Genomic DNA, 12538 nt, shown 5'->3' with positions numbered 1-12538 from the left:
TTATAGTAGAAGCCACTATTACTGTTTTTTTTTTTTTTTGGTGTGTGTGTGAATTAACACTTTTTCTTTCCTTTTTTTGTTTTTGTTTTTTGGGACAGGGTCTCATTCTGTAGTGCAGGCTGGTCTTGAATTCACTGTGTACCCTGGCTGGTATTCCCTAGGCTAGCCTTGAACTCAAAGTGATCCTCTGTTCTAGTTTCCTTTCCATTGTTGTGATAAAACACTGACCAAAACCAACTTGGTGAGGAAAGGTTTATTACATCCTAAAGCTTACATCATCAAGGGAATCCAAGGCAGGAACTGAAGCAAAGGTCATGGAGGAATGCTGCTTACTAGCTTGCTCCCCCTGGCTTGCTAGGCTACCGTTCTTATATAGCCTAGGCCACATGCTCAGGGATAGTACTATCCACAGTGAGTTGGACCCTCCCACATCAATTAGCACTCAAGAAAATGCCCCACAGACATGACAACAGGCCAGTCTGATGGAGGTAATTCCTCAACTGAAGTTTTCTCTTCTCAAATGTTTGAAGTTGACAACCAAGATTAGCCATCCCATCCTCCTTGCCTTAGCCTCTAGATACTCAGATTACAAGCCTATCTACTTTTTGAGTTAGGGTCTCACTGTGCAGCCTTGGCTGGCTTGGAACTCATTATGTAGAGCAGGCCGGCCCAGAACTCACAAAGATCCATTTGGCTCTGACTCCCAGGGACTGGAACTAAAGATATGTGCCACCATGCTTGGCACAAGATGGTTTCCTGATATCTTAATTTGAGGTTGTTCGTATATTCTTTTCTAGCTCTAGTCCTTAAAATATTTTTTCTCCCTTTTCTTTGGAGAATTTAGCCCTATAACTGTAAAAAGGTAAGACCTATGAGCTTTTCTTTTTCTTTTTCTTTTAGAATTTTGGAAGGCTGTTTTTCCAAAACAATCGGATATTTGAATTTTGATGCAAATTTTGGCTGCTGTAGTTAACCAGTTTTTTACCTTTGTCACAGTGTATTCTAGTGATAAATATGTAGTGTTAGATCCATATCAGTAGAAATGTAGGCAAAAAGAAGCAGGAAATATAAATCAAGAAGACTGCTTTAGAAATTACTTGTTTTGGAGAAAAGGTCTCATGTAGTCCAGATTAGCCTTGAATTCATGAAATAGTTGAAGCTGTTTTTGAACTCCTGATCCTCCTGCCTCCACTTCACAGGTGCTGGGATTACCAGTGTATACCACCATTCCCATTTAAAATGAAATTAAAATCCAATTATTCTATTTTGTGTGTGTGTGTGTGTGTGTGTGCTTGCATGCTACAGTGCACATCTGGAGGGTGGAGGACACTTTGTGTAGTCAGTTTTCTTCCTCCTTTAGATGAGTAGTGGGGATCTAATTCAGGTCATTAGGCTTGTGCAGCAATCACTGTTACCGCTGAGATAATCTTGTTGGCCCAAGAGAAAAATATGAAAGTTGAAGTAATAACATAGAGCATAGGTTTAAAAAGAAAAAGGTGGCCCTTCTCTCTCACATCTTGGTGCTAACTCTACAGAACTATATTAGCCAGATATGGTGACACATTTGGGATTAAAGAAACAGGCAGACCTCTGTGAGTTCCAGGCCAGTCTGGTCTACATAGTGAGTTCCAGGCCAGCTGGGGGTACAAGGAGAACCTTTTTCAAAAAAACCAAAAAAAAAAAAAAGAACCTAGTTAGAGGTCTAGCTCATAGATATAGCTGGTGAGGCCCTGGATACAGTTGCTATCACTGCAGAAAAAAACCCTACAACAATAACCAAAACAAACATATAATGGCAAGTTTATATGTATCTGGTATAAAGAGACAGTAGGCCTTACATCTTTGCTTACAAAAAAAAACCACACACACACAAAAAGACTCCACAAAAAAGCAGATTTTATGGCAATGGTTCTGGATTGGTGCTTTTCAAATAGAATGAGACTCTTCTTGAGAGCTGGACATGGTAGTGGGCACCTGTAATCTCAGTACTGGAGAGGCTGAGGTAGGAGGATTGTGGGTTCAGGTCCGGCCTAGGGTACAAACAAGACCATATGTTAAATCACAAACCAAAAGCAAAAATCTCTTCTTTGGTTTCAGAATTCACTTTCTAGACAGTGTACTTATTAATGCTGTTATTTTGTTTCTTTTGAGACAGGGTCTCATGTAGCCCAGGTTGACCTTGAAATATAGTTGAAGCTATCCATGTACCACCACTGAACCTCCTTCTCTACCTCCCATTTGCTGGGGCTATAGCCACGTGCCTGGCTTTGTTTATTTTGAGATAAGGTCTTCCTGGTACTGAGATAGGCATATGTAACCAGGCCCCACTAAATCAATGTGTTTTTATCTACTAGGTTGTTTTCTCTCTCTCTCTCTCTCTCTCTCTCTCTCTCTCTCTCTCTCTCTCTCTCTCTCTCTCTCTCTCTCATTTGGTCTTTTTGAGACAGGGTCTCTGTAGCCCCAGCTGGCCTGGAGCTCACTATGTAGACCAGGCTGGCCTTGAACTCAAAAAGATTGGCCTGTCTCTGCCTCCCAAGTGCTGGGATTAAAGGCGTGCACCACCACGCCCTGCTTTGAACTTATTTTCTAAGAAGGGAAAAAGAATTTCACTCTGTATGTGTAAGGAGCATTACTGATATGTGTCATGTCTTAAATGTGGTTATGATCTCCTTCCTTGCCTTTTAGATTCCCCTGGGCTCCTCCAATTTGAAGTGTGTCCCCTCTCAGAGTCTCGCTTCAGTGTATCTTTTCAGCACCCTGTGAATGACTCCCTTGTGTGTGGTGAGTTCTGTGGATGAGTGGGTGGTAAATTTTATGGGTAGGAGACATCTCTCTTGGCTTCTTAGGTTCCTGTATCTTTTTTTTTATTGAAAGGCCAGAACTTGCCCCATGTAGTGGCGTGCAACTTTTTAACCTCAGAATTCAGGAGGTAGAAGGGAGGTGAATCTCTTTGAGATCCAAGCCAGCTAAGGCTGCAGGGATCAGGCTTGTGCAGCCATCAAAAAAAAAAAAAAAAAAAACCTTGCCTCAAAACAGAACACCTCAAAAACAACTGAATGTATCACAAATCTCTATATATATTTTGTCTTTCAGTGGTAATGGATGTGCAGGACTCAACACATGTAAGCTGTAAACTCTACAAGGGGCTGTCAGATGCACTCATCTGTACCGATGACTTCATTGCCAAAGTTGTTCAAAGGTAGCAATGGCTCTTTATCCATCAGAGTTCCACTAAGACCTATATGAAGTATATGCTTTTATTTTTGGCATGAATTGAAAGTAAAAGAGAAGGCATTGTCATTGGTTTGAATTCATTCCTTTGTGCTTTGGGTTAAAAAATGATGTGAATTTGGGGGTTTTTTGGTTGCTTTATTTTTGGCTTTTTGTTGTTGTTATTTTAATATCAAGATGTAAATCAACAGGAAATAAACTTGGTAATTTCAAGCCTGGTATTAAGGTACTTGTGTGATGGGAGAAAACTGAAATATGATGCAAATTTTTAAATAATTTTAATTCTGAGCCAGGCATGGTGGTGGTGCATGCCTTTAATCCCAGCACTTGGGAGGCAGAGGCAGGTGGATCTCTATGACTTCAAGGTCAGCTTGGTCTACTTAGTGAGCTCCAGACCAGCTGGGGCTACAGGGAAACCCTGTCTCAAAAGAATTAAAAAAATTTTTTTTTTAATTTTTAAAAAATAATGTGGCCGGGCATGGTGGCGCACATGCCTGCATGTGTATAAGTGCACCTGTGTCCTGCAATGCTTGTGGAGGTCAGAAGACGGCATTGGATCCTCCAGAACTGGAGTATAGGCAGTTGTTAGCTACCATGTGGGTACTGGGAACCAAACCTGGGTCTTCTGGAAGAGCATCCAGAACTCTTTAGCATATAAAATATGTATTGCTTGCATGTATGTAAGTGCACCTGGGTTGTGCAATGCCTGCAAAGTTCAGAAGAGGGTGTTGGATCCCCTGGAACAGCAATTACAGAGTTACTGGCCACCATGCAGGTGCTGGGAATCGAATTTGGGTCCTCTGCAAGAGCAGCCTATGCTCTTAACTGCTGAGCCATCTCTCCAGCCCCACAATTTTTCTTTAGCCTCTCCTATCATTTTCTAAGAGTTGTACCATGTTAAATGGCCATGTGTAGGAAGTTAATGTTTAAGCCAGTTTTTGACTTTTTTTGTTTTTTGAGAGAGGGTCTTCCTATAGCCCCAGCTGGTCTGGAACTTATTACATAGTAGATCAAACTGGTCTCAGTCTCATAGATACACCTGACTCTGCCTTTGCCTCTGTCTCTGCCTCCTAAGTATTGGGATTAAAGGTATGTACTGGGACTGGAGAGATAGCTCAGCAGTTAAGAGCACTGACTGCTTTTGCAGAGGACCCAGGTTCGATTCCCAGTACCCACATGGCAGCTACAAACCGTTCTTAACTCCAGTTCTAGGGGAATCCGAAGCCCTCTTCTGACCTCTGAGGCATTGCATGACACAGGTGCACTCACATACGTGCAGGCAGTACACTCATATGCATAAAATAAAAATTATAAATAAAATACTAAAAACAAATAAAGGCATGTACCACTATGCATGGCAATGGTACTTTCTACCGAGTTCCTTTGTCATTACATTTCTTTTCCACTGTTTTCCTTTAATATTTATTTATTCATTTATATTTAATGTGTATGAGTGTTTTGCCTGTATGTAAGTGCACTACATGTATGCAATGTCCATGGAGGCCAGGTGAGGGCGTGGTGTCCTATGGAACTGGAGATATGGTTTTTAGCCACCATGTGGTACTGGAAGTAAATCTAGGTCCTCTACAAGAAAAGCCAATACTCTTAACTGCTGTACCATCTCTCCAACCCCTGTTTTATTTTATGTTTTGTTTTGTTTTGGGTTTTTTTTTTGGTCTTTTTGAGACAGTGTCTCCCTGTAGCCCCAGCTGTCCTGGAACTCACTATGTAGACCAGGCTGCCCTTGAATTCACAGAGATCTGCCTACCTCTGCCTCCCAAGTGCTGGGATTAAAGGCGTGTGCCACCATGCCCGGCATTTTATGTTATTTTACTTTATTTTATTTTACTTTTTTCAGACAGGGTCTGGCTGTATCCAAGCTGGCCTTGAACTCATAGTTCTTATGTCATGCCTGGTGACCAACTTTCTTTAATTTGGACTCTAGTTTGGTTTTAGTGTGTGTTCCCTTTTTTTTGATCTTTTTGAGACAGGGTCTCCCTGTAGCCCCAGCTGGACTGGAACTCACTATGTAGACCAGGCTGGCCTTGAACTCACAGAGGTCTGCCTCCCAAGTGCTGGGACTAAAGGCATGCAACACCATGCTCACTAGTGTGTATTTCATAAAAGTTTATTAATTGCCTATTGGATCACATTCCTTTTAGAATGAATATACCCAAAACTTGGTATTTGACAGAATTATTCATCTTATAAGTTACTTGCCTAATCTAAAAATATTTATTGCAAACTTGTCTTATCTAAATCTCAGGCAAAAGTAGAGCCCTTTTGAAATAAACATTCAGTTTTATTCACCGCTAGTGCAGTGTTAACTTTGTTTTGTTCCTCTTATCTTACAGGTGTATGTCCATCCCTGTGACGATGAGGGCTATTCGGAGGAAGGCTGAAACCATACAGGCTGACACCCCAGCACTGTCTCTCATTGCAGAGACAGTTGAAGACATGGTGAAAAAGAACCTGCCCCCGGCTAGCAGCCCAGGGTATGGCATGACCACAGGCAACAACCCAATGAGTGGTACCACTACACCAACCAACACCTTTCCGGGGGGTCCCATTACCACCTTGTTTAATATGAGCATGAGCATCAAAGATCGGCATGAGTCGGTGGGCCATGGGGAGGACTTCAGCAAGGTTTCTCAGAACCCAATTCTTACCAGTTTGTTGCAAATCACAGGGAACGGGGGGTCTACCATTGGCTCGAGTCCGACCCCTCCTCATCACACGCCGCCACCTGTCTCTTCGATGGCCGGCAACACCAAGAACCACCCGATGCTCATGAACCTTCTTAAAGATAATCCTGCCCAGGATTTCTCAACCCTTTATGGAAGCAGTCCTTTAGAAAGGCAGAACTCCTCTTCTGGCTCACCCCGGATGGAAATGTGCCCGGGGAGCAACAAGACCAAGAAGAAGAAGTCATCAAGATTACCACCTGACAAACCTAAGCACCAGACTGAAGATGATTTTCAGAGAGAGCTATTTTCAATGGATGTTGACTCACAGAACCCTATATTCGATGTCAACATGACAGCTGACACACTGGATACGCCTCACATCACTCCAGCTCCAAGCCAGTGTAGTACTCCCCCAACAACTTACCCACAACCAGTACCTCACTCCCAACCCAGTATTCAAAGAATGGTCCGACTATCCAGTTCAGACAGCATTGGCCCAGATGTAACTGATATCCTTTCAGACATTGCAGAAGAAGCCTCAAAGCTTCCCAGCACTAGTGATGATTGCCCACCCATTGGCACCCCTGTTCGAGATTCATCGAGTTCTGGGCATTCTCAGAGTGCCCTCTTTGACTCTGATGTCTTTCAAACTAGTAATAATGAAAATCCATATACTGATCCAGCTGACCTTATTGCAGATGCTGCTGGAAGCCCTAGTAGTGACTCTCCTACCAATCATTTTTTTCCTGATGGAGTAGATTTCAATCCTGATTTATTGAATAGCCAGAGCCAAAGTGGTTTTGGAGAAGAATATTTTGATGAAAGCAGCCAAAGTGGGGATAATGATGATTTCAAAGGATTTGCATCTCAGGCACTAAATACTTTGGGGGTACCGATGCTTGGAAGTGATAATGGGGAGACAAAATTTAAAGGCAGCAGCCAAACTGACACAGTTGACTTCAGTATTATATCAGTAGCTGGTAAGGCTTTGGGTCCTGCAGATCTTATGGAACATCACAGTGGTAGTCAGAGTCCTTTACTGTCCACTGGAGATTTAGGGAAAGAAAAGACTCAAAAGAGGGTAAAGGAAGGCAATGGCACTGGTAATAGTAGTGCACCAGGCCCAGGAGTAGATAGCAAACCAGGAAAGCGCAGCCGGACCCCTTCCAATGATGGGAAAAGCAAAGATAAGCCTCCCAAGCGGAAGAAGGCAGACAATGAGGGAAAGTCTCCATCTCACAGTTCTAATCGACCTTTCACCCCACCTACCAGTACAGGTGGGTCCAAGTCTCCAGGCAGTTCAGGAAGATCTCAGACTCCCCCAGGTGTTGCCACACCGCCTATTCCCAAAATCACTATTCAGATTCCTAAGGGAACAGTGATGGTGGGCAAGCCTTCCTCTCACAGTCAGTATACCAGCAGTGGTTCTTTGTCTTCCTCAGGCAGCAAAAGCCATCACAGCCATTCTTCCTCCTCCTCTTCCTCATCTTCTGCTTCCACCTCGGGCAAGATGAAAAGCAGTAAATCAGAAGGCTCATCAAGTTCCAAGCTGAGTAGCAGTATGTATTCTAGCCAAGGGTCTTCTGGACCTAGTCAGTCTAAAAATTCATCTCAGTCTGGGGGGAAGCCAGGCTCCTCTCCTATTACCAAGCATGGATTGAGTAGTGGTTCTAGCAGCACCAAGATGAAACCTCAAGGCAAGCCATCATCACTTTTGAACCCTTCTTTAAATAAACCAAACATATCCCCTTCTCATTCAAGGCCTCCTGGAGGCCCTGATAAACTTGCCTCTCCAATGAAGCCTGTTCCCGGGACTCCCCCGTCCTCTAAAGCCAAGTCCCCTATCAGTTCAGGTTCTGGTGGTTCTCATATGTCAGGAACTAGTTCAAGCTCTAGCATGAAGTCATCTTCAGGGTTAGGATCCTCAGGCCCATTATCCCAGAAAACTCCCCCATCATCTAATTCTTGTACAGCATCTTCCTCTTCATTTTCCTCAAGTGGCTCTTCCACGTCGTCCTCTCAGAACCAGCATGGGAGTTCCAAAGGGAAATCTCCAAGTAGAAATAAGAAGCCGTCCTTGACAGCTGTTATAGATAAACTGAAGCATGGAGTTGTTACTAGTGGTCCTGGGGGTGAAGATCCAATGGACAGTCAGATGGGGGTGAACACAAATTCTTCTAGCCATCCTGTGTCCTCCAAACATAACGTGTCAGGAGGAGAATTCCAGGGCAAGCGTGAGAAAAGTGAAAAAGACAAATCAAAGGTTTCCACTTCTGGAGGGTCAGTGGATTCTTCTAAGAAGACCTCAGAGTCAAAAAATGTGGGGAGTACGGGTGTGGCAAAAATTATCATCAGTAAGCATGATGGGGGCTCCCCCAGCATTAAAGCCAAAGTGACTCTACAGAAACCTGGGGAAAATAGTGGAGAAGGGCTCAGGCCACAGATAGCCTCTTCCAAAAACTATGGCTCTCCATTGATCAGTGGTTCTACTCCAAAGCATGAACGTGGTTCTCCCAGCCACAGTAAGTCACCAGCGTACACACCCCAGAATGTGGACAGTGAAAGTGAGTCAGGCTCCTCCATAGCAGAGAAATCTTATCAGAACAGTCCCAGCTCAGATGACGGCATCCGACCACTTCCAGAATACAATACAGAAAAACATAAGAAACACAAAAAGGAAAAGAAGAAAGTAAAAGACAGAGACCGGGACCGAGACAAAGACCGAGATAAGAAAAAGTCTCATAGCATCAAGCCAGAGAATTGGTCTAAATCACCCATCTCTTCAGACCAGACTTTGTCTATGACAAATAACCCAATCTTATCTGCAGATAGGCCTTCAAGGCTTAGCCCTGACTTTATGATTGGGGAGGAGGATGATGATCTTATGGATGTGGCCTTGATTGGCAATTAAGGGCCATATTTTGTAAACAGATATGTCCAGAGAAGAAACTAATGATAAGTTTATGTGTAAACCAACAAAAGGGGTGAGTCAGAAAGGTCTGATTTGTGTTACGAATTCTAGTGGGTGTGGCCTTTACCCCAAGCTAGGTAAATTTATAAAAGTATATCCAGACCCTACCAAAGGGACCACAGGTTTGGTTGTTTACCAAGTCTCCACATTTCTTTGCCTCAAAGAAATGTTAAAAATACTTGCTTAAAAGATGGGAGGGGGTGGGAAAGGGTTTAAGTGGAGGGAAGGGTGGGAGAACTTTTGTGGGAAATATTCATATATTTTTTTCCCTTTTTCCATTTTTAGGACATGCTTTAAACTCATTTAGTGCATGTATTTGAAGGGCTGGGCAGAAAATGAAAAAGCAATACATTCCTTGATGCATTTGCATGAAGGTTGTTCACCTTTGTTTGGGTAGTTGTCCATTTGAAGCATGGGCAAGTGAAGGACTGGCAGTTTTGGACACTTAAGCAGTGTTTGGTGTCTTTCTTAGGAATGATTGGGGGAGGGAAAAAGATTTTAGCTATTTATTTGTAATATTTTAATCCTTTATGTTTGTTTTTAAGCGATGTTTGTTTCTAAATCTATGAAGGTTATGGTTCAAAATGATAGGAGGTGGAAGAGCAGGTTTATTTGGTGGTAGGGAGCTTGCAGCTTGTGCTGATGCTGTAGCATGGAGCCCAAGCAGGCTAATCAGAGCCTGTCTCTGGAGTTAAATACAAACTCAGAATTACTATTTTAGGTTTTTCATAGGGTTCAGACATCATAGGAATATTAGGAGTGATCTCCTTGTGGAGGTATTGGATATCTTTTTCCTTTAAAAAAGAGTGACTTTTGGTGGTGTTAACCCCTTTTCAGATTCAACAAGGTGTAATGTGGGGCAGCCTTCCTGACCCAATGTCATGAAAACCATTACAGAATAGTTCTTCTATTTCCACAATGTGCCAAAAGTCTACATCCCAGCATTTTGTTTGCAGAAGTGATGCCATTCCTAAGAGCTGGGCTCTTTGTTTCTCTTCATCTCAAGAAGGAGTTCAGACTTTAATTATTCCAGTGTATGCTCCCCTAGATAAACAGTATAAAAAAAAAATTGCAGCCATAGTTCACTTTAAACAATTTCAAGCTCACTTGAAGTAATAGGGGCCTGGAATGCTAGGTGAGCATGAAGATAAACCCTTGCTACTATGTAGCACACAATTGGACCTTTTTGGAGAAACAGGTCTGAGTCTGGATTCTGAAGGACATCAGTAAGAAGCCCTTCTTACAAATACAGAAATCCAGGAGACCATTTTGAGTGCAACAGAAGTTTTCAGTATTTGGAGGGTCCTCTCAAAATTCTGCGGCCTTACTTTGATTTTTGACACCTGCACTGTGCCATTCCTGATGATTCCATTCAGGATCTGTATCAGCGGGATGGGGCATAATCCCCAGCACAACTCTTCTGGATTACAAAAAAAGAGAAAAAAGCCAGGTGATTCATGTTTGTGTGTGTCATGAGTGGAGCAAGTTCATCAGATACGGAAGATTTCTATATTCATCTCTCTGCAGGTTGGAATTAGCATAGAGTTGGAAAATCCACTTTGGCTTTCTTTCCTGACTGTCTCTCATTTCCTTTAGTGTTATCCCTTTTCTGGTCATCAGTTCCAACAACTCTGCCATTTCTGTGTCCCAAGGCAATAAGAAATAGGAAACAAAACATTGCAAAGTGGAGCAAGAAAAGTTATTTGTTACCCTATCAGGGTCAAATGTCCTGGGTGACACTAAAGAGGACATGGGCAAGGTGATACTGGAGTGCTTTATCTTGTGGTACTGATACAGTAGCAGTATCAGATATACAACCAGGTTGGATTTCTCAGAAGTTTGTCACCTAGTTCTGAATCCTATCCTGTTAGTTTCTATAGGAAAATTAAAGTTACATGGTATTTGTTCTGGGTGGGGATAGTCTTGTGGGGAAATGTACTGCATAGTATCAGGGGCTCAGCTCCCCCAAGCAGAGCCAACAAATACCAAAATGAGTAAACTGGGAAGCTTTTTCTCTCTTTCTGTCTTCATCCCAGATCAAAGAATCCCGAGTTAGGATCTGGATGAAGGATAAGCCCCTGAATTGTCGATGGGCACACCCCACACAATGACCCAGCATCTGAACTTGCTTAACAGGGAGCCGGGGCTAAACTGCTTCACCCTGCCTGGGAACCAGGGAGCACTGCATTTCTCCACAGGGTGGAGGAGAAGAGGCAGAATAAACCAAGCCTGGGACACCTCCCGTCGAGGTGTACTCATTCTCCTGTTGGAAAGACGGCAAGGACATGAAATCAACTTCTACATATCTTCTGCTGCTGGAGTTTTATGTATTTTTAGTTTGACCTAATTATTTTGTCTTTTGGCTTCATATTAGGGGTTCTTAGACAAAAATCTGCTCTGATGTACATGAAAATTTCAGATTTAAATTCACTTTATCTTAAAAGTGTTTCCAAGGTGGGGAAAGGGGACTCGAAGCAAGATAAAATTGCCCAAACCAGCTTGAGGTTGGTAACTCTTGAAACGTATTTCCCTTTCTCAGGCCAAGGTCTGAAAATGTAGAACAGCAGTGTCATGAATTTTCACAAGAGCCAGTGAGTCACATCATAGCCACAGTTGAATCACAGCAGATATCAGTATAGAAAACATTCACAATCCCTGGGCAATTTCATTTTCTATTTTATTTTCATTTCTATCCCTGCCCCCCCCCATTTATTTCTGTATTTGAGTTAAATTTTGGAGGGACAGGAGGTATTTTATATCTCAGAAACTAGGTTGGGAAATAATGTTCAACTGTATGAGCTGAGCTTTAAGTTCTGAGTTTAAAAATGTACATCAGGAGCAGTAGGGAGTCCTCTAAAAGAAAATCTGATTTTCTGTGTCTATGGCCGTTCTGTAAATACTTTGGGGTTTTTCATGTGTTCTGTTTTTTTAAGTAGCAAGATCTGTGGGGTTTTTCCCCACAAAACATAAAAAAAAAAACTGTTTATTTACATGCAAATAAATTTGATAAAAAGTAATATGTCTCTGTGTAGTTTGTTTTGTGTTTTTGAGACAAGTTCTCATGTAGCCCAGACTGGCCCTGAACTTGTATAACTGAGGCTGCCTTTGAACTCTTGATTCTCCTGCTTCTACCTCCCAAGTGCTGGGGTTATAGGTTTTGGTTGTTTTGTTTTATGGTTTGTCTGAGACATCATCCCACTCTTAGCTAGCCCAGGCTGGCCTGGAACTTACTATGTAGTCCAGTATGGTCTTGAACTCAAGGCAATCTTACTTCAGCCTGATTGCTGAGATTAAAGTATGAGTCTTGTATGGCTTCATAAAAATTTGAATAATTTTCATTTGTTAAGCCTTTAAGAAATTCAACCCAATGGCTTCTGTGAGTACTACTGTAAATGGTCCAAAGGAATGGATAATTGGTAGACCTATGAGACATGTTTTTTGTTGGTTTTTTTTTTTTTTTTTCCTCATATTTGATTTGTCCCTGAGTGCCAGCTTTCCTGACTTTGCAGCAACCACCAAATTCATCAATAGTTTTTTCTGGGAGAAAAAAGCTTTTAGATGTCACCAAACTTAACTACTGTGTTATTTGCTGGCTGAAGTGAAGTTAAAAACATTAGCCAGGCATGATGGGGCACACTTTTGATTCCAG

The 12538-nt window shown here is 42.4% G+C and overlaps 1 protein-coding gene across 6 annotated transcripts in view; it reads left to right on the top strand.

Annotated features, from left to right (window-relative positions):
• Window positions 1-11901, top strand: part of Med1 (mediator complex subunit 1) — a 51675-nt gene extending 39774 nt beyond the window's left edge. For 4 of the 6 annotated variants that reach the window (XM_029569468.1, XM_008845293.2, XM_029569467.1 and 1 more), the window contains 3 exons: window positions 2686-2781; window positions 3094-3199; window positions 5586-11445. In XM_029569468.1, the coding sequence (XP_029425328.1) occupies window positions 2686-2781; window positions 3094-3199; window positions 5586-8829 (3446 nt within the window). In that variant the 3' untranslated portion in view covers window positions 8830-11445. Of the gene's footprint in view, window positions 1-2685; window positions 2782-3093; window positions 3200-5585 lie in introns of all 6 variants that reach the window. The other 2 variants (XM_008845294.2, XM_029569470.1) reach the window with 2 other exon arrangements.
• The last annotated feature ends 637 nt before the right edge of the window (window positions 11902-12538 follow it).

The sequence above is a fragment of the Nannospalax galili genome, unplaced genomic scaffold (genome assembly GCF_000622305.1).
Source record: "Nannospalax galili isolate Female #2095 unplaced genomic scaffold, S.galili_v1.0 scaffold1382, whole genome shotgun sequence".
Taxonomy (NCBI): domain Eukaryota; kingdom Metazoa; phylum Chordata; class Mammalia; order Rodentia; family Spalacidae; genus Nannospalax; species Nannospalax galili.
This window is presented reverse-complemented; position numbering and strand designations above follow the sequence as displayed.